General features: G+C 48.2%; 1 protein-coding gene across 1 annotated transcript; it reads left to right on the top strand.

Moving 5' to 3' along the window:
- Nucleotides 1-5: 5 nt before the first annotated feature.
- Nucleotides 6-23628, top strand: EIF2B5 (eukaryotic translation initiation factor 2B subunit epsilon). Its single transcript, XM_045030698.1, has 16 exons — nt 6-220; nt 3663-3787; nt 4836-5021; nt 5121-5298; nt 6033-6113; nt 6839-6916; nt 8031-8343; nt 9111-9256; nt 9619-9757; nt 10473-10574; nt 11799-11906; nt 12882-12972; nt 14146-14269; nt 18960-19085; nt 20683-20793; nt 21867-23628. The coding sequence occupies exons 1-16, from the start codon at nt 65-67 to the stop codon at nt 21930-21932; spliced, it is 2130 nt and encodes a 709-aa protein (XP_044886633.1). The 5' UTR covers nt 6-64; the 3' UTR covers nt 21933-23628.
- The last annotated feature ends 54 nt before the right edge of the window (nt 23629-23682 follow it).

Below are 23682 nucleotides of genomic sequence, written 5' to 3'. Positions count from 1 at the left end.
CCGAACCGGGGGCGACCCGGAAGCGGACGCGGCGGAGGGGCCGCGTGCGTCCGTGAGGAGACTGATGATGGCGGCTCGGGGCTCTGGGAGGCGGGGGGCCGGGTCTGGAGAGGCCCGGGGGCCGGACCCGCAGGAGGAGCCGCCGCCCCCGCTGCAGGCCGTGCTGGTCGCGGACAGCTTCAATCGCCGCTTCTTCCCCGTCTCCAAGGACCGGCCCCGGGTGAGCGAGACCGCCCCGGACCCCTCCCCGCCTCAGCCGGGGAGCCCTGGGGCCAGCCGGGACCCCTCCCCCCTGCCGGGGAGACCTGGGGCCCTTCCCCTCCCCTCCCCTCCCCTCCCCCAGCCGGGACTCCAGACCTACCTCCCCGCCAGAGAGACCGGGACCCTTCCCCCGCCCCGTCCCGCCAGAGAGACCGACGGGGACCTCCCCGCCGCTGGGGAGACCGGGCCCCGCCCCGGTGGAAGGGCAGCTCGGCTGCTGCCCCTCCTGAGAACGGAGAGCAGGCGGGAGCTCCCACCCCCTCCCGCGTTTCACCTCTGGTCTCTCCCCCCGCTCTGCTACCTCAGCCAGTTCGATCCTGTGGGGAAAACCATCCTGAACCCCCTCACGGCTGCAGAGGAAGGAGACAGCCAAGGAGAGCTCTGAGCCCCGGGGAACTGCAGCGGATCAGCGGGCAGGACTCATGGGTTCTGTTCCTGGCGCTTTCCTCGCTTCACTGTGGGACCTGGGCCAGGTCCCTTCTGCAGTCCAAGCCTCAACTTCCCTGTCTGCAAAATGGAGGGATAATTGTACGGATATACCCGGGGGGAGGATAGGGAGTATTCCTAAAGCTCTTTGAGAACGGTTTGACAGATCCTTGTTTGTGGTAGTCTCTGGGACCAGCATGTGATGGGCGGGGAGATGCTGATTTGTTACATGCAAGTATAAAGCGCCCACTATTCAGCAATATGGTTATTTCTTAGGGTTCGTCTATACTGGCACTTCACAGCGCTGCAACTTTCTCACTCGGGTGTGAAAAAACAGCCGCCTGAGCACAGCAAGTTTCAGCCTGTACAGTACCAGCCCATGGAGGTGGGTTTTTTTTAGAGCTCTCCCTGCGCTGCGCCGCAACCACACAAGCCACATTAAAGCGCTGCCGCCACAGTGCTTTAGCATTGCCAGTGTAGCCTAGCCCTTACATACCTTAGTTCAAGAGAATATGTTTCCAGAACAGGGCACACTCATTCTGCATCTCTGATAGCAATCTAACTGGCTTTTATAGGAGAACAAGAAATTGGTAGTTTACCAGCGAAGGACTAATTGCCACTGTGAGTTAATAAAATAGCTGACTAAAGAGATTTTGCATCATGTGCTGAAAGTGTCCAGGCTCATACAGAGTTCTGCCCTGCTATGAAAAGCATGCTATTACCATCTCCCATGTGATCATCCTGGTGGAGTGACAGGTCTTGCTGGTGAAAGCTGCCATGATATCTTCCAACAAGAAAATATTTTTAGAGTCCCGTTGAAACCTATGGGAGACCATTTTAGTTTATTGAAGTTTAATTTATCAGAAAGAAGACTGAGAGGTGTCTTGATTACAGCATGTAAGCACGTTCATAGGTTTCTTTCATGTAGAGTTGAGAGGCAGAACAAGAACCTATGGCTGGAAGTTGAAGCTAGAGAAATAAAAATGAGAAATAAGGCACACATTAACTGTAAAGGGGATAAACTATTGGAACAAACTGCCAAGGGAACTGGTAGCTTCTCCATCTTTTGAGGTCTTAAAATCAAGACTGGATCCCTTTTTGGACGACATGTTTCAGCCATACACAAGTTATTGGGCTCAATACAGGGGTTACTGGATGAAATTTATCTTGCTTTATATTTGGTGAATCTGAAATTCTTTTTAAATCCTTACCTAGGGATTTTAGTGTATTAAGAAGCAAAGTACCCAAATACAGCAAGAAACTGCTTCAGAGGAAAGATCCTGTAAATCACACACAGATGTTTAATATCTTGTAAGATCAGTTTATGATGAATGGAGGGGGCTTTAAAATGAGGCAATCTAAGGGGAGTCCAGTGGTTAATGTGACTGATGCCACCGTGCACCCCCTTTTTCCAGATCAATAAGCACACCTCTTAACTTTGAAAGAGAAAGGAGAGTTATGGGAGTGAAGGATTTCACTACATTAATTTCTGAATTGTTGAAAGGGGAGTAGATGAAGAATGGAAAACTGAGCTCTGAAACGATTTTGAATAGTCTTATTTGTATTACAGTAACATGCTGAGGCCTCAGTTATGGCACAATTCCCATTGTGCTGGGTACTGTACAAATATAAAACAAAATATCCCCTGCCCCAAAGCGCTTATAGTCTAACTAGGGACAAGACATGACAAGTTGGTAGAACAAATGTGGACAGGGAGAAGACAAGGGTGACAGTAATAGCTAATACATACAATACGTTCTAAGTGCACAATTTGGAGGGAATATTTTCAAATGCAATAACAGCAGCAGTTTGGATTCTTATCTTGTGTTGCCTCTCCTGGGTGTGAATGAAAGATAGGGCTTCATTTGAGGGAACTACGTTGCCCATAAATGTTCCTGTAGCCCTCTTGCAGACTAGACACTGGGGAATTACAGTAAGTCATAAATAGGGGGAGTGTGGGAAAAGATTTTGACTCTAAATAGCGTACAGCTATTCCTGTGGGAATGTTTTGGGGTTTTTTCACCCCCACAATGAGGAAAAATAAACCAGAAATCCAAACTACCACAGTTATAACAGTGGGGACTAGAGAACATTATAGTACTGTTTGCTTTTCATTTGCCAGTGCTGATATAGGAACTGCAGCTGCCTCTCTCAGGGAAGGGACAAATGCCTTTGTGGTAGATGGGGAAGAGGCTGAGCCACTGCCCAGAGCGGCAACAATGTTTCCCATGAAATCACCAGCAAATGAGAGAAGAGAGTACACCTCGACCCTGATATAACGCTGCCCTTGGGAGCCAAAAAATCTTACCGTGTTATAGGTGAAACCGTGTTGTATTGAACTTGCTTTGATCCACCGGAACACACAATTCCCCCCCTCCCCCCCCCAGCACTGCTTTACTGTATTATATCTGAATTCGTGTTATATCGGGTTGTATCATATCGAGGTAGAGGTGTACTTGAATTGCCCAAATCTTAAGGCTCTGGTGCTATAGGAGACAGCAGTACCTCTGGAGTTAGGTTTAACAATTATCCTCTTTCATTGTCTCATTAAATATTCATGGCAATCATGATTACAAGATTCATATTTGTCCACTGGCTGAGAAGGGAATAATTTTTAATCTCACTGTCAGAAAAAAATGCTTTTTGAAAATGATGGATACAAAAAAATTCATAAGTGGTCCTTCAGTTATAAATTACCTTCAAGAAGACACTTGAATCTCCATTTGATGGAATGTATTGACATTACCTGCATAAATGTTCTGTGATTTAAAAAAAACAAAGTTTTTTTTTAAATTTTGTTCCTGTGGCTTCATCCCTCATGTCTGGCATATTTTTTTCTAACAGTTAGAGCATGAGACAAGGAGTCACGATTGTATTACTCCAACACCGCTGAGTCTTCTTTCCTGCAGCTGGCCTGTCGCTGACCTTGATTGATGTATAGTGTTGGTTCAGCTAACTCTGTCCCGTTTCCCTAGGTTCTCCTTCCTCTGGCAAACGTGGTCATGATTGACTACACCCTGGAGTTCCTAACTGCAACTGGAGTGGAAGAAACCTTTGTCTTCTGCTGCTGGAAGTCGTCTGAGATAAAGGAGCATTTACAGTAAGGAACATCATCTTCCTTTAAAAATAACAATTCTGGTGGCATGCATCTGAAGTGAGGTTTTTTACCCATGAAAGATTATGCCCAAATAAATTTGTTAGTCTTTAAGATGCCACCAGACAGTAGAAGCTGTTTTTGTGGATACAGACTAACACGGCTACTCCCTGATACTCATCTTCCTTTGAGGCTGACTGTAAAGGAATGTTTTCCAAGGTCTTATATCACAGTGACCCCTTTGGCTAATGAAAGCTGGGTGCTACTCCCATTATTGTCCCAAAGGGATCATTTGAGCAATGTCTCTACCAGCTTCTGCTGGCCCTGGGAGCATACTTGCTGCATATCCTTATTTACCAGCTGTTGCTAATAGCTGAGAATACAGCAAGGTAAATAACAGGTGAAGAGAGAACATTTCTTCCTTTGGAAAGCAGGACGTGGGTAGCACTGTAAGTGGGCTATGTCTGTCTGAGGATTTCATATATGATGGTCTTGACTGTCTTCTTTTCTCATATTTAAAGGCAGAGCTTTCCTGGTTAGATATTTAATAACATTGTATACCTGATGTTCCTTAAACTACTGGCTTTCACTGAGGAGTCCTGGGCCTTGCTCTGTAACACTTTTAAGTGCACTTGGCAGGCTGGGGTCAGCTCTCTGCTACATGTCCTTAGCTTCTCTAATCTTTAGGCTCATGTGCTAAAGAGGAGTATACAGCTTCATCTCTTCCCTCCTTCAGCTGTTGCCTACAGGTTAAAACTCTTCTCTTTGGTTTTGCATAAATACTTGGTATCTTTCCCCTTCTTTCACGAATCTCCACACAAGATCTTGCCCACGAGGAAGTCAGTGTCCTCTAAGCTATCGTCTTGGAGCATTACTTTCTTTTGTCTCTGCTACGGGAATAACTATGCTTAAATGTGACAGTGGGCCAGCCATCATAACAGGGTTGCTTTTTACATGTGTGGACAGACAACCCCCCACACTGGACCACCATGTTCTAGCCTAAACTAGACGATCACCCTTTTCATTCCTTCTGACCTGTTTTCTTCCCCTCCAGTAAGTCCAAGTGGTGCCGCCGCACCTCTCCCAACAAGGTGCGCATTGTGACCTCAGACCTGTACCGCTCACTTGGTGATGTGCTAAGGGATGTCGATGCCAAGTCCCTAGTCCGCTCTGACTTCCTCCTCGTCTCTGGAGATGTGGTGTCCAACATCAATGTTTCTGCAGCTCTGGAGGAGCACAGGTGGGTGACTGGGGAGAAGGCGCACCGGCCTGGCTTGTTCAAGCTCATTGGTGTCGCTTTTTCAGAGGCATTGTTTAAAACTCTTCCTTTCCTGTTTAGGATGCGCCGTAAGCTGGACAAGAACGTGTCTGTGATGACGATGATTTTCAAAGAGTCCTCACCAGGTCACCGTGCTAGGTGCCAGGAGGATGACATCATCCTTGCTATGGACAGCACTACGAACCGTGTCCTGCACTACCAAAGAACCCAGGAGCTGAAGCGCTTTCGCTTTCCCATGGTACGTGCAGAGTGTGTGGCAGGTGGAAAGTTGCTAATGCGGTCAAGCAACCCACTCCAAAGTAAAACTCTCTCTTGAGTCTAGGGTGGGGAGAATGGCGCTTACAGCTCCCTCTGAAGAAGAGATGACGGGAAGTAGCTTTTGAAGCTGGCCCCTTCTATGACAGCCTGTGGCATGGTACAGCCATGCAGGCATGTACTCTGAAGTTCCCTCAAGTTTTTGAGAATGGGGGATAAGTTCCCACCATCCCTAACAGGGTTAAAACAGACTAAGTAGGCTTCTTTTTCCTCTAAATTCAGTTTTACTGGTATAAATTAGTTCATGTAACTTCTGTACTTGGGATTCTGTATGTGTAACAAAGGATGAGACAGATGATTCAGGCTGTTCTCTGGCAGCCAATGAAGTGACTATCAATGCTGGCATTTGGAAAGGTGTGATACTGCTTCTGTCATAGGAGATTTTTTGAAAGATTTTTTCACGTGGGAATACTGCTGAGTTGAAATCTTTCCTGGTTGGCATACAGTATTGTGAGAGACCATTTTGCACACGTTAAGCACAGTTGCTCTGTCTGTTGTGTACTTTGCCCATATCTCGTGACTTGTGGTGTGTCCTCCAGATTTCCAACCAATCGAAGTGTATTCGTAGTATGTTGTCCTCAGCTGCTGCAGTGTTGTTCTGGATTGACTCCCACATGAGAAACGCTCAATCTGTACTGTGTTCTCTTCTCTTTCCAGAGCTTGTTCCAGAGCAATATTGAGACGGTTGAGGTGCGCCATGACTTGCTGGACTGCCATATCAGCATCTGCTCCCCACAGGTGAGTTGCTGTAGTTCTGGAGGGCTGAAGTGTTCTGAGTAGCTGATTTGTGCTGCTGACATGGTAGAAACACACTGTTAGAGCGTAGAGTGGATTCCAGAGCCCCAGTCCCATTCCTTGCTACTTTCTGTGGAACTTGTCACGGACACAGGAGTACGATACTTTCTTGGGCTGCCTCAGCACTCTCAGCTTCTGGTGTCTGTTGCTGAGAAAACAGGTCCAACAGGAAGCGCCTGTGTGTGTCCTTGTCTGAGCTGAATGGAGGAACTAGTCCAAGATAGTGGAGATGGCACCTTTGAGGTTCGGGGACCAAGTGAAGTGTCAGTTCTTGATGGCTGGTACCTTGTCGGTAATAATGTCCAGGGCGTTCCCTGCCATGCCCTAGACTCAGTAACTGTTCTTCCACTGTCAGGAGGAGAACTGGTCTTCAGTCTTCCACGCTCAGCAAAATTACAAAGTTAGACGGGGTCAATCAGCTGGAAGTAATCCCCCCCGCCCTCCCGAAAGCCAGACTCTACTAATGTTCACTATGGAAGGGGAGATGGGAAGCCCCAGCACCTTCCATGGAAGAGATTGAGCCTTTCTCATGCCAATAGGAGAAGGACAAGAGCAGTCTTCCTGTGTTGTACTTTGCTGAGCTCCCTGGCAGTGGCTGGTTGGGGTTAATAACTGTCCTGGGCTCTCCTGGCAATGTCCTCTGAATTTTGCCTTCTCATTGTCTCCAGGTGGCTGAGTTGTTCACAGATAACTTTGATTATCAGACTCGGGATGACTTTGTGCGTGGCCTGCTGGTGAACGAGGAGGTAAGGAGAGGGGTATTGTGGGAGACCCACTTCTGTCTGACCCAAGAGGAGCCTTTGGCTTTTCACCTCATCTCTTCAGTGGGTGGCTGGGACCTTTCTGTGTGCTGTCTGGGATGAGGTGTTTCCATGTCAGCACAGGTGGTTGTGCGTGCTGGGCTGTAACATGTTCTAAGTTGTGATAGGCACTGGAGGTTCTCGGGTAGCTGGGAACAGTTCTCCGTTAAACTAGCAACTAGATCTCCTGCAATTCACAAAAGCACCTGCTCTCAGCTCCTGGTTTAGCTTATATGCAGAAGAATAGGAAATATGAAAGCTAAGTCTCATTAAATTACAAACTGACACAGCCTTTACTGCTTCACCATCATGGTGCCATGTTTTACATTATGCTCTTCAGAGCAAGGACTGTCTCCTGAGTTTGACAGCACCCATCACAGTGGGGCTGTGATCCTGTTTGGGGCCTTTGGACACTGCCATAATACAAATAGCGATAACATAGCTTTATTGCACTTGTCCTTTCATCTTTCCAGACTTACTGTTTAGTTGAATTTCAGCACTTATAGGGGATCTGAAATCATGTCAGCAGATGTGTGCTAGCTGCCTCCACGGAGCTCTGCTGATGCCCCTGGGTCTTGACTTGAAGACCATCCTGGTATTCCCATTCCACTGCCTCCCATATAGCTCTGCCAGTGTCCCTCACCCCACCCTGAAGCATCCCCTTGTATACCTGTCCTGGCTAATCACGTTGGTTCTGTAGTGGGTGTCTTTGGAAACAAATGAGCAGGCTTGTGCAAATGAGATGCCTTCCTAAAGCCACTGGGGTGATAGTGACTCTGGCTTGTAATGCATTTGGGAGGCTGGAGTTTGAGAATATTTGGGATGTGATTCCGGTGATTGCTTCCATGACACTCTCAGACCCCAGTGCCTGTAGTGTCTGAGAAGGCTGGTTAGTGAATATGGTAGCAGAAGTACCTGTATGGAAACGAGTGCAAAGAAGAGGGGTGGGTTGTGGCGGCAAAGTGTGTGGGTGACATTTAACATGGCGTAGAACCCTGCTCAGGTGCAGGAAGCCTTCCTCTGCAAAGAGTCCCTGAACATGCTTCTGTCTGTTTCCCAGGTCCTGGGGAACCAGATCCATATGCATGTGACAGCAGAGGAGTACGGTGCCCGTGTGTCCAACCTGCTGATGTACGAGGCCGTGTGTTCCGACATCATCCGGCGCTGGGTTTATCCTATGACTCCAGAGATGAACTTCACCGATGATGAGACACAGAGCTATACCCATTCCAAGCACAACATCTACCGAGGGGCAGAGGTGAGCCTGGGCCACGGCAGCGTGCTGGACGAGAACGTCCTCATTGGGCAGGGGACGGTCATTGGCAGCAACTGCTCCATTACCAACAGTGTCATCGGTCAAAACTGCAAAATAGGTGAGTGCCATATATGGGAGGCGTGGGGAGGGGAAGCCTGACGTTGTTTGGAATTATAGCAAATTCAGTTCTGATTGAAGGTCCTTTTTGTGGGAGGAGAGGAGTGGAGGCAGTGGGTGAAATGGGGTTATTAGGGGAAACCAAAGTGGAAGGAAGGGAGTTACAAGTAGTTAAGCTAGTATATATTGTACAGTCTTGAATGCTTAATTTTTAAAGAGGTCCAGGCCTTTGGGGTGGGAGCTAATGCCCCAGCAGGGATCATAGTGCAGGCTGAGTGAGAGGGCACGTGGGACACAGGAAAAAGAAAGAGAGGTGATGTGTATGTATGTTAAGACAATAACTTACTGGGCTCCTCTCAGACCAGTATTCTAGAGGTGAAAGTCTCTGTATCCCATGCTCATCCCCATGAACCTCCTAGTGCCCCAACTTCACAGCCTCAAATACACCTCCATTGTTCTCATTTTCCCCCATTTTGCTGAATTACTGTAAGGGGGAGGCCTGTTGGTACTGCAGCATTTGCTGAATCTCTACAGAAACCTTAACTCAGTTTGTCTTTCCTGGCTTAGCCTAAGGAGTGGCTGCTGAAAATCTGAGGCAGGCTTTGCCACGACATCTAAACCTCCACTGAGACACAAGGGTACCCTCTAGTTCTGGAGCTAATGGGTTGGATACTCTCTGGTGCATTCAGCATTGGAAAAGTGCTAGTGAAGCATGGAGTGAGAGCTGTGATCTGCCCTGCTCAGCATCTTTGTGGTGGTGTTTAATAGGGGATGAAGTTATCCTGGATGGAGCATTCCTCTGGAACGGTGTCCACGTAGCAGACCACGTGGAGATCCGCCAGTCTATTGTCTGTGATGAGGCTGAAGTGAAGGAGAAGGTCAAATTAAATCCTCACTGCGTCCTTACTTCCCAGGTGAGCTGCTTCGGTGTCTGCAAGGTTCTCCGCACTCCTTGGAGAGTTACTAGACTTGCTCATTGAATATACTAAACTGAAAGGACCTGGCCGGTAGCTAGAATGAGGCGTGCTCCAGGCCCTTTCTTCTGGTTGGGGCATAGGCTACTGCCCCCACCTTGTCCCTTCTGCAAGGAGTTGGGTTTATTTAGCAGGGTACATGCCCAGGCACCGCTAATATTTCCAAATATGTTTCAATGTTATGCAGTTCCAGGAGAAACTCTTGGAGGCAGCCCTTGGCTCCTGGGGGGGAAATGAGAGGTGGCAATGTAGGGAGCTGTGCTTCTGTTCCTTATATAGATAAGTAAGTCCTTTATTTTTAGGTGGTGGTAGGTCCTAACATCACCCTCCTCGAGGGCACAGTGATCTCGCTGCACTCACCAGATGAAGAAGAGGAGGACGACGATGAGTTCAGTGATGATTCTGGAGTGAACAAGGAGGAGAACAAAGTGAAGCTGAAAGGTGCATGAGCTTTTGTTCAGCCCTTTGGTCCTGTCCTTTGTGGGGCTTCACCCTCTGGGACCAGCCTGTGTTCCAAACTTGCTGAAATGCAAAGCTGGTAGCAAAAGTCTTATGTTAAGCTTGGCATCTGTGCCCCTTTAGTGGGGAAAGAGGGATATCCAGTATACCAAGCTAATAGTCAAGTCAAATAACTGGTGACTACCTGCCCTCTCCAGAACCCAACCTCCTGTTTCATCATAAAGATCTGTGGACACTTGTCTTGGGGTGGGAGCTCTCTACAGATGACAGGCTACAGCTTGAACAGTCACTCAATTCAGGACAGATGCCAAGACATCTGGCCCTCAGTTCTCTCCCACTGCACCCCAGGGAGTACCGGATCTTAACGCTCCTCCCGCATGGGATATTGGTTCTGTCAGGCCCCTTGTGTAGGATTCAGAGTGTGAGTCAGTGTGTCAAGCCAGCCAGGCCATGCTGCTGAAGGGCAAGATGAAAGAACAGCCTGGTCATCTTCTACTCACCTAGGTTAATGAGAGCAGCACCCTGTGTGCATGGATGGGAGACCCAACCCTCCTACTGTGGGTTAAATATTTGGGACACAGCTTGGTGCAGGTCATTCTGACCCTCCCCTCACTCTCCCACTAGAGGCCAATCAATTTCAGGTTGGTTGGCTGTCCCAGTATCTTCCTTCCTTCTAAACGCCATCTTCTTCTTTCAGGTTATAACAAAGCAGAGGTGGGGTCAGAGGGCAGAGGTTACCTCTGGAAAGCAGATGATGAGAATGAAGCAGATGAGGAAGAGCAGAGACAGAACCTTTGGGGTGAGGAAAGGTTTGATATAGACTGCTGAGAATGGAAACGCATGTACCCTATTTCAGTGAGTTGCTGAGTGGAACATTAGTAACAGGCAGGGATCATCTTTTTGTTCTGTGTTTGTGCAGTATCTAGCACGGGGGGGGGGGAGGTGTCCTGGTCCATCACTACGGCTCCTAGATGCTGCAGGAATACAAATAATAATTCGTATCTAAGGTCATCGAAGGTGGTGTCTTGAACCAGGCTGAGGAAGTCTCCCCAAGCAAAGTGGTGTATAGTCCATTATTGAGATGTCAAAACTCAGATTAGACAAAGCCCTGGAGAAGAGAGAGTGGGGGGAACAACCTTGGGTTAGAAATCTGACACTTCAGCTGAATGGGGAAATCCCATCCCTCTTGGAGCCCTTGTTTCAGATGCAGGCAGATGTCACTGCCCCAGTTCTGCTAAGGACATGTTTGGAAAACTTCCTGCCCAGCCATAAAGGCTAGATACATTTTACTGAAGAGGGGGGGAAAAAAGGCAGCTGAGATTCTGGAGCACAGTTAGGGATGGATCCTGTGGCAAATTCCATCGCTGCCAAACAGTGAAGTCCATAATTGTGGGATTGGGTGGCATGAAGTCTCCCATTGAGCTCCATGTAGAGTACGGTGGATATGGCTGCTCCGTGTAGAGTATGGTGGATATGGATGCATTGCATTGACCAAACACTCTTCTTGTGCTCTTTGAACAATGGTCCCAGATCTTGCCTCTTCTGCTCCAGCCTTTTGTCTCACAATAAACTTCAAACCTGTGTCTGAATGATGAAGGGAGCCCATTACATTCCAGGCACAGAGTTGCTGCTTGCCCCCCATCCCCAAGGGGCGAATGTATGTTGATCATCATTTTCCACCAGAACTGCTCAGCTCAGAGGCTACATCTGTTTTTCTGCAAGGTTCCAGCTCAAGTGAGAGTCCCACGCTGCTTGCAACGAGTGAGCAGTTTGGCTGGGAGGGATGCTTTTGCTTTAATCACTGACCCATGCTGCCTGCTCCTAGGGATCTGGCAAAGCCCCTTCAAGTTAGTGGCAGGCCCCACTCAGTGGTTATGGATGTCTGGGTCTGTAAGTAGCAAAGCCCATACAAGGATAGCTTGTTCAAACCTGCCTGGATTCCAGCTTCATCAGCTGGGAAATGACTGCAGCACCTCTGCTTTCAGGGTTGCCCCTCAAAAGGTTACATTTTCCTGTTTATCAGGTCCCACCTTGAATCCAGAGGAAGAGAGTGAGACAGAGAGCGACCTGAGTCTGGGCTCCGAGCAGCCAGACAGTCGGACTGCTTCTCCTCAGCTGGATGACATCAAAGGTGAGAGGCCTGGGCCTAGAGGGAATGCTGGAAGAGCCAGGGAAGGGCCCAGAGCTTGTGAGTAGTGGGGTGAGCCCTGTGCTGCTGTGACTGTGTGCACTGAAAGTTCCTGCCTTGCTCCAGCTCACGCCTCCCTCTTCAGAGGCCCCCAATCTTCCTGGCCAGCATTTCTCTTGTTCCTGTTACAGTTCTTTGATATTCTCTTCCATGCTGTTGCCTGGTAAGTACATGCATAGGGGCCCAGGTGGGAAGGTTGAGAAGGACTTTCCCTCCTCCTGACCAAAGGCTCTTTGAAGCTGTCTTTGCCAGAGATTGTGTTCCCTTTCCATAGCAGCTTATTGTGGTAATTCTCCCCCGCTGCACATCCAGGAAGCCACAAGATGTGTTTGGGCTTGTCTACATGAGAAAATTTTGCTGGTATAGTTAAGCCAATGTCGTTACACTGGCATTATGCCCCATGTGGTACTCTTATGAGAGGCTAAACTGAAAAAGCCAATGTGACTTGGAAAGAGTTTGTTGTTCTGGTATAAGTGGCTATTTCTCAGTTTAAGTGCATCCACCAGTCTTGTCATATGAGTTTAAATTCCCCCTTGGCTTATACCAGTATAACTTTCCATGTAGATGAGCCCTTAGGTCATGGAATAGCCTGTCAAGGGAGTTGCAGAAGCCCTGTTGCCTGAGTCGTTTAAAACAGGTCTGCATACAACCCTGGAGAACACGTAGGAGACAGTCTTGCACTGGTGCCTAGGAATTAAATTGGTGGGATCTGGCAGGTCTTTACTTTTATACATGCTCTACAGTCATTTACAGGTGGAATAACTGTGGGCATGTGTTGGGTTATGGAGTGAAAATGTGGAGCTCTTTAGTCGGCTTGTCCCTGCTCCTGTCACGGGGCTGGTTTCTCTGTAGTGAGAGATGCTGTTTGCTGGACTTCTCCCTCTCCTATCTAATGGCCTATTCTTGCGTTGGTGACAGTTTTCCAGAATGAGGTTCTGGGTACCTTGCAGAGGGGTGAAGAGGAGAACATCTCCTGTGATAATCTGGTCTTGGAAATCAACTCTCTCAAGTAAGTGCTCCCCCTGGAACTGCAGTCCCTGACTCTGAAGTGTCTTTTGTCTAATGAGCATGATGCTAAGAGGCTTGAAAGGGGGGAAAAAGGGAAACCATGTGACTAGCCCATGTCGCGATCAGTATCCAGTTAGTTTCTTCAGCAGTCGGGCTTAAGAGATAGTGATAACTGAAGATAGTGACATGAGGCGATGCAGAGAGTGCTCTCGCTCCATAACCTCCCCAGCTAGCTTTAGCTGTTGTTCCATGAGCTCTCGGGCTAGGGACTGAATATCCATTGGGTGCCTATGAAGGGAACGGGAGAACACCAGTCCTTTTAGAGCAAAGCCACACATTAGTTTAGCCAGGGAGTTGCAACGTTCAGCCAGCAAGTCCAGAGCCAAGAAGCTGTGTGTGGGTGGCATTTCTACCCTATTTACACAGCAGCTCATGGGTTTTAGCCTTCGTGATATTCTGGTCTGTCGTTAGCTCTTGTTAGCATCTCCACTGCTAACATGCTTAGGGTAACCTCAGCTTGTACATGCTTTAGAATTCGCCTTTCAGCCTCTGCTGTCACTGAGGATAATTAAGCAGAACAAACCCATTGGGCCTCATTAAAGTCCTCTCTCTACTGGGAGCAGACTATAAACTAGAGACACAGACAAACCAATTGACTTTTTCCTGAGCACAGATGGCAGTGGACCTGGTTTGTCTCCCAGGTCTGTGTAGGGGTGATGAAAGGTGAACAGTAATGCTTATCTCACTTTGAAAGCTATCAGATTGATGAGGGTTGGAGCTCAGGGTCTAATTGGATGTGTTCTACCTACCACTTCTCAAGTACAAGTCTGTTTCTCTTGTTTCCCCCATCATATTCCTGCATCATACCAGTAAATGTGAGTGTGCTGTCCCTGTCCAGACAGCATGTTACATTCTGAAACCGGGTCTTCAGGAATGTGATCTTTCATGAGACCCATTGCAATGCAGGCATGTTTCTGACTGCATGAATACACTAAACATGATGCTTAAAAAAAGACTTGGGCCCAGGGCTGGGAAGTTAACATGTAATGGATGTCCTGCAATAGAAGAATAGACTTCAGTGATTTGCCATGGCTGAAGGCAGGATGCCAGATTGCACAGGCTTATGGTCCTAGAAGGTGTGTCGGTCTGACATCCTCTCCCCCTTCCCTTACAGATATGCCTATAACATTGGCCTGAAGGAGGTGATGCAGGTGCTCAGTAAGGTGGTCATGGAGTTCCCATTGCAGCAGCTGGACACAGAGTTAGACCCCCAACACTACTGTGTAATGCTGATTCCTGTGAGTACACTTCCCCACTCCTTTCAGTCTACATGTATTTTCTGTTATTCTACCATGACATGGTGTTTTAGAGAGAGGAGCCCTGGTCCTCCTGAGTTAAATTAGACTAGTCTCAGGCACTATTACAGGAACAACAGCTGGGTGTTCACCTTTGTGCTGAGCGCCATACGTGAACATGAACCTTAGAAGAGGGCTGGGGATGGGATGGAGAGTTATGCACTTGGCAGTCTCTTGGTTTTTGCACTGGACACACCCTTCTAGTAAATTGGCATTGGAGTGTGGGGTTCAGAAGTGGGATCTGAAGGAGTTGGGAGGCTGCATGGCCTGCGGAAGCAGGGCGAACATTCCAGGTGTACGCAACAGCATGGCAGTAAGTGGGGAAGGCACTTGTGGGAGAAGGACTCAATAGCACACAGGGCTTCAGTTTGTGCCAGCAGGCAAAATACAGATAAGTTCAGAATGGTATAATCTTGAACGTGAAGACGGAGAGGCTGGGAAGAAGGTACATTTTGGTCAGGCTGGAGGAACATGAGAGTTAAGAAAGCCAGAGAGCAGGAGGCCTCAGCAGCAGCTAAAACTCAGGGGCATGGAAAATTAAGACTTCTTCTTAACTGTTCTTTCTTGGGACTTCTCTCCTGGTGCTTAGGAGTGGGTCTAGGTCCTCCAGCCACTTGCACTGCCCCCCCCCACACACACACTTGGTAAGGCAACTCCCATTTTTTCGCGTGCTGTATATTTATACCTGCTTACTGTATTTTCCTCTCCATGCATCTGATGAAGTGGGTTATAGCCCACAAAAGCTTAAGCCCAAATAAATGTGTTAGTCTCTAAGGTGCCACAAGGACTTCTCGTTGTTTTTACTGATACAGACTAACACAGCTACCCCTCTGAAACCAGTGATAGTTAAGACATATAGGTTTACGTTGACTTGAAATCATAGTGTGTAACGTGTTAGGGAGTGCTGTTTTCCATGAGTGTGAAGCCTTCAATATTGGTATAATGCTCAGAAGCCAAACACCCATCAGTGAAGAAATAAGCACAAGGTTATTTTTCAGGGAAAACAGGAAGCCTTGAAAAATCAGTAAGACTATATTGCTCACACTGGCAATGTCAACCCAAACACCCAGCAGGCATCTTATTTGGTATCTCTACAAATTGCATAAGGCACGTAATGTTGCAGAAAACTTCATCCTTCCCCGGATGTTAGACATGGTTTCAAAAGTTATAGGGCCTGAAGCAGCTGCCAAGTTGAAGACAGTGCTTTTGTCACGTAACCCTGTTTGATGCAGTATTAGTGACATGGGTGAGGCTGTCCAAGAACAATTACTTTCGGGAAAAGTTACTGCTTAGCAGTTCACCATAATGAATCAGACGGCGTGTCTGCTGCTGCCCAGCTTCTAGTGTTTGAGGTGTGTCTTCACTGGTTCTATGAAGCAGACTTTACTCTTTTATAAAGCTGTGCCGGGGAACAGCACAGATGAGTGCTCATCGGAGACCTTTCAGACAAAAGGTCACAGTCAGTGGGAGCTTAACAAGATAATCTGCGTGGATGGTGCCAAGATGATGGCAGGTAAGAACCACAGCCTGGTCGCACTTGTGCAGATCACACCTCATGACAGCACTTTCATACCAGGATCCTGGGGAAGTGGAGATGCAGCCGAAGGAATATCTTTGGATCTCAAACATCTTCATTCAAGATGCTGTCAACGCAGGAGCACTGACTAGACCCAGTGCAGGATGATCTGATAGGCCTCTCCTTTGACAAGAACCTGAAATTAACTCCAGTCAAGAACGTGTTAGATTTTTGGCTGAAGCTGGGTAACTACCAGACATAGATGCAGAAGTCATGAAAATTCCTATTCCAGCCTTATATCTCTGCAAATTGTCTCTCTCCAGTGGTGGCAAACCCAAAGTATCACAATCCTGGTCATTCTAAAATAATGCTGTGTGTTGAAAATCTTTCATCTCCAGGCTAGCTTCATTCATCACATAGGATGGCAGGTGTATTTAGAACTTTGTGCTTCCTTTGTAATCAAAGTTTGCTTTTTGAAACTCCGTAATCATTTCTGGTATGTTCCAAAATTCTGCCTGCTTATTGTTAACGGTGATAATGGAAGGGGTCACAAAACACGTCTTTGCCTGGTCATACTAACTGACTGCTGAGGTGCATTTGAGAGGAAAAAATTCCAAAGAGGAATAAAAAATGATGGTTGATGGGGAGGGAGAAGTCAGCGTCAGCATTAAACATATTGCCCATGGGTTAAAGTAGTTCCTGGAACTGTGCATGCTGCAACATCAGGACTACTCTACCCTTGTGCCCTATTACAGATATTGTCCTGTGAGCCAATCGTCATTGATATAATATACAAATCATCTTACTTGTATTTCCCACACTATGGCCTCTCCTCTCCTCTGCTGGATGCTGGAAGTCACAAAGACCCCAACATATTCCTAATAGTACCTTTGCCACCAGCAGAGGAGGAGCCATTCATTGTTGCCTTCTGCCGTGGGAGTTGCTGTGGGTGCTCTGCATTCACAGCCTTTGCAGGCTTGGAAACTTGCCCAGGGTCCATGCTGCCTGGAGGGGCTCATGACCGAGAATCCAACCCTCAGGGCAGACTGCTAAGAAGCAGGGCACAAACCCCAAACAGGCTGTGAGTTCTACATACTTTGATGTCACCAACCAAGTAACAAGTGTGAACTCCTCAGGCACTATACAGCCTTCACATGGAGTCTCAGACAGTCCCCTTGGGCATTCCCATCTAGGCAAGATTGACTCTGTGATAGACGGGTCACTTTACCCCAAAAGTTACAAAATATTCAGGTTACTCCCAATCCTAAAGGACCAGTCACTACCCCAGGTCAATTTGCACTTTAGATCTAACACCAAAGACAACACTTGTAGCCAATCCTGTAATAAACTAACTAAAGGTTTATTAACTAGGAAAAATAAATGACTCGTATTTACAAGATTAAAGCAGGTAATCATCCACATACGAGTGAGTCAATTTTCAAAAGGTAACAGCAACTTCTATAGTGAGCAGACACTCTGTCCTTTAGGGGCAGGGGTTCTCAGCCTTCTTCTTTCTGAGCTCTCCCTCCACCCCAATATGCTATAAAAACTCCATGGGCCAGCTGGACCACAGCGGTCCTGTGTGATGGGGCTTCGGCTTTCTGCCCTGGGCTCTAGCAAGTCTAATGCTGGCCATGCTTGGTGGACCCCTTGAAACCTGCTTGCGGGCCCCAGGCCCCGGGTTGAGAACCATTGCTTTAGGGCTAACCCAGGCAAAACAGCTGGGGATTTCTTGCATAGGCTTAGAAATCCTTGCCCCTCAGAGTTCAAGCAGCAAAGGAATAATGCATTTGGCTCAATGGGTATTTTTATTCCCTTCCTCCCGCATTCAAGCTGTGATGGGATGAGGGATTGGGCACTTACCCTCTTCAGGGCTGTGGGGGAAAGTCTTTGTTCCACAATGGCCCATTGGGATTCAGTAGTACATCCTGATAGGCAGGAGACAACGCCATTTGTAGGAATCCAGCATTTTGCATTAGGTGACTTTTTTTTTTTTTTTTTTTCCTGTTTGGTAAGTCACGTAGTTTCAGAACAAACATTTTACAGTTATAAAACAAACACTTTATATCGCATGCTACAAGGTAATACTTGAGGTTATAAGTGAGATTAATGCATATGGCAACATACAAGCATTTCATAAAATCTCAACACTCTACACATTGATACAAGTCCAATACCTATCTTAACAATCCTGCACACAGGTGAGCCAGCCCAAGCCCGCCCAGAGGGGGGGGCAAGAGGGGCAATTTGCCCCGGGCCCAGCAGGGGCCCCCATGAGAGTTTTTCGGGGCCCCTGGAGCGGGGTCCCTCACTCGCTCCGGGGGGCCCAGAAAACTCTTGCGGGGCCGGGCGCAGGAGCTTCTTCACTCCTGGTCTTCGCCGGCAGGGGGTCCTTCCGCTCCGGGGCGGAAGGACCCCCAGCCGGCGAATTACCGCAGAAGTGGGACCCGCCGCCGAACTGCAGCCCGGTCTTCGGCGGTAATTCGGCGGCGGGGGGGTCCTTCCGTTCCGGGACCCGCCGCCGAAGTGCCCTGAAGACCCGCGGCGGGGCCCCCCCGCCGCCGAATTACCGCAGAAGCGGGACCCGCTGCCGAAGTGCAGCCCGGTCTTCGGCGGTGGGGGGCCCCTGCCGTGGGTCTTCGGGGCACTTCAGCGGCGGGTCCCACTTCTGCGGTAATTCGGCGGTGGGGGGGCGGGTCTTCAGGGCACTTCGGCGGCGGGTCCCTTTGTTTGCCATTGTGTGCTGTGAAGTGACATCCTTTGAGTTCCCTGCTCCCCTGAACTCATTTGTGAGAATACGTACCACTCTATCCATAGCTCCTAAAACACTTAAGCAAGATAGTTACACATCCTCTGCGTGCTACAGACAGGAAAACACGGACACAGAAGTGGACTTGTCACCTCGTAGTCCTGTGCTGTAACCCCGGCTGTCCCCTTAACTTCACTCAGCTCTTGGGGACGGTGTTGTGTATGTAATTAGACGGTCTGAATGATGGGAGAGTGGCTTCCCCAGACCAGTCTGTTCCCACTGAGGAACCGCATTGAACATGCACATATCTCTATTTAAAGGTCTCATAATCCAAGAACCTTTGTCCTTTCCTCTGATTCCTCCTGCAGCTGTTGAAGAAGTGGTCTCCAGTGTTTAAGAACTACATAAAGCGGGCATCAGATCACTTGGACGCCTTATCTGCCATTGAGGAGTTCTTCCTCGAACATGATGGCCTCCACACATCCATAGCCAAAGTAAGTTCCTCACAGTGGCAAGGACTTCTGCGTCCACCTGCACAGTAGTGAATTGTGGTTTGTAGGTGCCATCAGCTTGTCTTCTATCAGAAAAGGAAGGCTTATGTGTCTGTTGGGAAGGGTGGGTGAAAAAACATCTGTGAACGTGATTAAAATCTCTCCTCTGTGTCTGCCCAGGCCTCTGACTGAGCCCTGCTATGGAGGAGTACTGGTTGACATGCAGTCTGGAGCTGCTATCTAGCAGTATCTAACCCAGAGGGACCCCTTCCATGGTGCTGTAGTGGAGGGGAGTGGAGGAGAGGCCAGTTTCACACTCTGAAGGCACCCAAACCCACCATCTTGGACCCAAAAGCGAGGGGGTATAAAATAGCTTTTGTCACACTTAAAGATGGGAGATAGGCAAGGCTGGAAAGAGGGTGGGATTTCATATTCAGGCTGAACTGGGTGGAAAGCAGTGAACAAAATGAAGGTAGTGTGTGGCTGATCTGCTTTTCCACTGTAGGTTTCAGTCCTAGAAAGCGTTAAACGCACGTTTCATATACACACACTCCCTCTGTGTTAATGGATTATTTCTGCCATCTAAGATTGCAGCTAAACTCCCCAATTAGAAATCTTTCCATGAATAATTCCTCTACAAGTGCCTGCACAACATTACGCCCGTCACTTCCAGAAGAGAGCTGTCCTGCAAATCTGCCTACACCTTGGTTCCCCAATAAGGAGGAATCTTATCTCATGGTACCAGTGCCTCTGGCTAATGGCACGAGCACTTAGCCTGGACTGACGCCAAAAGCCTTCAGCTCAGTAAGCCAAAATGTCCTTGAATGGCAGAGATTGTTTGGCTTGTATCCATTGTTCTAGCCTGACTTTCCCTGGTGGCCAGGAGTTGAAGTAAAACTTCATTACTGGAGCTGGCACATGTAGCCCAGCTTCTCAGTCCTCTGCCGTGAGGAGACTGACTGCAAAGTCTCTCATCAGGCTGAGCACAGAGGGGTGATGAGGCCCCCCAAGCAAGAGTGCATTAGCATCCTCCCTTCAGCATGACGTCAGGCAAAAGCTTGATTCTACAAATGTTCAGTTGCATTTGACACCCGCTATAAGGCACCTTTTAGCAAAGGGCGTGCGGGGTTGTGTTGCAGATGTGACGACCAGTTAGGACTGGCTGAACCGCGTTAGTGCTCTTCCCTACTGCAGCTGCCAGAATTACGCGCATCTGGGTCTGCGGACATGAGAGGTTCCTGAAAGATCCATTTCGGTGCTTGTTATTCGGTGCTTGTTATTAGTGTGCTTTACCAAGGAGAGGGAGATGACCTTGTGGAGTCCCCTTGGAGTCCTTCATTGCTTTCAACTCCTAAATACCCCTCCCGGCATCCTTGGAGTTGAAAGCCATGAGGGGAGCTGTGACTTGGACCTTGTGTGCATCAGAGCTACCTCACCTCGGGCTCAGTGTCAGCAGGAAAAGTATGAGTATTGGGGACAATAAAACACAATGATATACACCCCGTTCTCTCCCACTGAGGCTTGTGGTGGAAGTCCCAGATTGTCATACACAGCCTTTTACTGTTCTGTTGCCCCATTTATGGTTTTCTGATTGGTCCAGGTGCTGATGACCTTTTACCAGCTGGAAATCCTGGCAGAGGAGATGATTCTCTTCTGGTTTTCTCAGCGGGACACATCTGATAAGGGCAGGCAGCTTCGTAAAAACCAGCAGGTAAGTCCAAGTCCTGGAGGGATTCACTAGCAGCTGCAGTCAGCCTTGGGGCGGAGGTGGTTCTGGTAAAGCTGGGTTCTCCGCAGGGCAGGTAATGAAACACACAATGCATTGGCTTACGGCAGCCCAGCTTGGCTTTCTGCCGTGTTCTGCCATAACCAGAGTGTTCTGGTTGGGGTGAAGAATGAGGCAGTGGGAGAGGGAGATATTTACTGACAGCTGCTCGAGAAACTGCTGAGATCACCCTGTGCTCTGAGTAATGGAGAAGCCTCTCTAAGCTAGGCAACTACTTGAAATGGGCTTCAGGGAAATGAACTATCACTCCTTACATGTTTCCTTTGAAGCTACTGTACCTGGCTCTCCTCATCCATTTGCATGGTTCACTGAGCACTGGCACTACTGAGCGGCTTGGTATCAGAATAGCCCTTTTATAACCGGCTTGTGCTGTAACAAGCATAAACCTCTCCATGGGTAGGAACTCCGTATCCGGATGTGGCCAAGCCCAGTTCCAAAGCCTTTCCCGCAAACGGTACAGAAAGAAAACCCTCTTTGAGGAAGAGCCCAGATTTGCTTAGTTTAGAGCCCACGTGAAGTCAACTCCCTTTTTAAAAACCTGTCAGTGCCTAGAGCTGCTTATTTAAACAGGGTTCAAAAGGCAAAATGAGCAAAGTACATACTCTCAGAGCAGTCTTCTCCTAGCAGCAACTTTCCTTGCACCGCCCACCTTGTGTGCTTGTTGAAAATTAGGTGGAGCTGTCATGCCTCCTTCTCATAAGCCCTTGATGGAACAACTCTGGATCTAAACTTCCCTTCTCCCAGGCAGACTTTGCCTCTTTTTATTAGGGTTTGGGGGGTACCTTGGCCATGAGGAGGCCTCCTTTGTGGGTTCCAAAGAGTCTGTACTGCCCATACCACCTGGATTTAAGTGTCCATTTTTATGTCTGTTTTCCCTGTTCCTCGGCCTCTCCTATCTAACGTGGAAGTGGTCAAATGCTGAGGAACTGCAGTTGTCTCATTAAAGTAGTTGTTTTCCGGCGTTTATTTTTCCTCATCACATTTCATTGTCCTTGCAGCTTCAGAAGTTTATCCAGTGGCTGAAGGAGGCGGAAGAAGAGTCGTCTGAGGGCGACCAAGACTGACCTGGCAGCCTGACATGAGAAGAGGCACTCCTGCTGCCCTTAGAGGAGGAGGGAGGGATCTCTTACTGGCCAGGCTTTGCCTGGCAAGGTGGGCAGAGCAAGAGCAATGCCAGTGCAGGGTGCATAGGTGTGGGACCTGAAATCGAAGTGACTGACAATCCCATCGTTAATTGTTGTGTATTCCCAGCCCCCCAGATGGCATCTTACGTGGGATAGTCACAGCACAGCGTGAGAACCACAAGGGAAAAGCAGGAGACACTCATGTCCAAGATCCCACTGTGGCCTGTGTATGATGTATTATAAGCTATCCATTGGGAGCCATTCACTCCTAATGTAGCGGTGACAGGCAAATACATACAAATTCCATGTAAATCTAACTCTTGGGGTTTGAACCATTTCTGGTTTGTATAAATGTGGTCATATGACCTGGTTATTTGGAGTTACTGATGTTCATGGAGCTGTAAAGAGGCCAATGGACAATTCATTCCCACTCACTTGTGGAGAGCCCTTTCCGAAGGGACACAGACAGACATGGCTTAGTCATTTAAGCACAGGACTGGGCCTCAGGAACTCCTTTGGCAGGAAAAGCCCAAGGCATTTGGCAGCCTGGACTGAGAAGAGGCACTTGTGCTTTCTCTCAAGGAGGGAGAACCTCTTACCATCAGGCACACCTGGCTAGTTAAAATCTTGGGTCTGACATGGACTTGCACTGTGATAGTAGCAAAACCATGTAACCTTTCTGTGTCTGTTTCCCATTCTGTAAAGTGGGGCTAATACTCACTCTCCTACCTCACGGAGGGCTAGCTAATAACAGAAACATACTTAGGGAAGAAAGTACTGTATAGAGGATTATGCCCCAGATATGACTGACCTTCTCTGTCCCCCTAGTTGCTGGTTCTTTGGGTAAGTTTTTATTTTAACTTAGAAAAGGGAACAGATGCCTGACACTTGTTAAGGCCCCTGGTTCAGGGATTTGCATGGGTCTGAGCGCGCAAGCTGCAACACCAGACGTTCTCTCGTCCTGCTTCCCATGCTAGCGACAGTTAGACACACTAGCTCAAGCCAGGTGTTTTATTTATTTATTTATTTTTTAAAACGCTAGCTTTGCTTTTCTCCTTTGTGGGGAAAACTATGGATCAGCAACTGCAGGGTAATGCATGGGTGTGCAGCAGGAGTGAATGTGTGTCCTTTCCATCCATCCCTCTCCTGCACCCTCCTCCATGCTGGTAATAGAGCCCTCAGGAGCAGCATTCTTGTAAATGTCATTGTGCCACTTCCTGTCCCTGTTCTCCCCCAAGATCAGCTGACCCTTAATAGGCAGGTCATATGTTAAGCATGCTGACCTTGCCGCTGTCCTTTTAGGGGGGATGCGGAATAAATTCTATGGGAGGATACATTGAAGCTGCCCACTCAGGATTTTTTTGGCCATTGGATGATGCCACGTATTCTAAACTAGGGGACATTGATCTGTGGGGGAGGGGGTCAGAAAACGCTGCCTCTTAAAGATGGATGTTGGGAAGGGAGCAGACTTGAGCTCTCACAGTGTCGGTTGCCAGGACTGTGCATGGAGGCCCTCAGCTTCTGGCATGACGGAAGCCAGTCCTGTAAATTTGGGGGAAAATAGCTGATATTTGAACTTTCTATATCTGCCAATATTTAATTCAGGGAGTGATTAAAAACATCCTGGTGTAAAGAATGACCTCTCGCCTCTGTTTGACTTTGAATAAATGTCTCTGATCATAGCACAAGC

This window comes from Mauremys mutica, chromosome 9 (genome assembly GCF_020497125.1).
Source record: "Mauremys mutica isolate MM-2020 ecotype Southern chromosome 9, ASM2049712v1, whole genome shotgun sequence".
Lineage (NCBI taxonomy): Eukaryota > Metazoa > Chordata > Testudines > Geoemydidae > Mauremys > Mauremys mutica.
Note: the sequence above shows the minus strand (reverse complement) of the source record. Positions and strands in the feature narration are given on the sequence as shown.

Bases quoted from the DNA above. Each gene is read 5' to 3' on its own strand.
- EIF2B5 (XM_045030698.1), top strand. From the start codon at position 65: ATGATGGCGGCTCGGGGCTCTGGGAGGCGGGGGGCCGGGTCTGGAGAG. The intron at 9,257-9,618 runs GTGAGCTGCTTC...CTTTATTTTTAG, and splicing joins ACTGCGTCCTTACTTCCCAG to GTGGTGGTAGGTCCTAACAT. The intron at 20,794-21,866 runs GTAAGTCCAAGT...TTGTCCTTGCAG, and splicing joins AGCTTCGTAAAAACCAGCAG to CTTCAGAAGTTTATCCAGTG.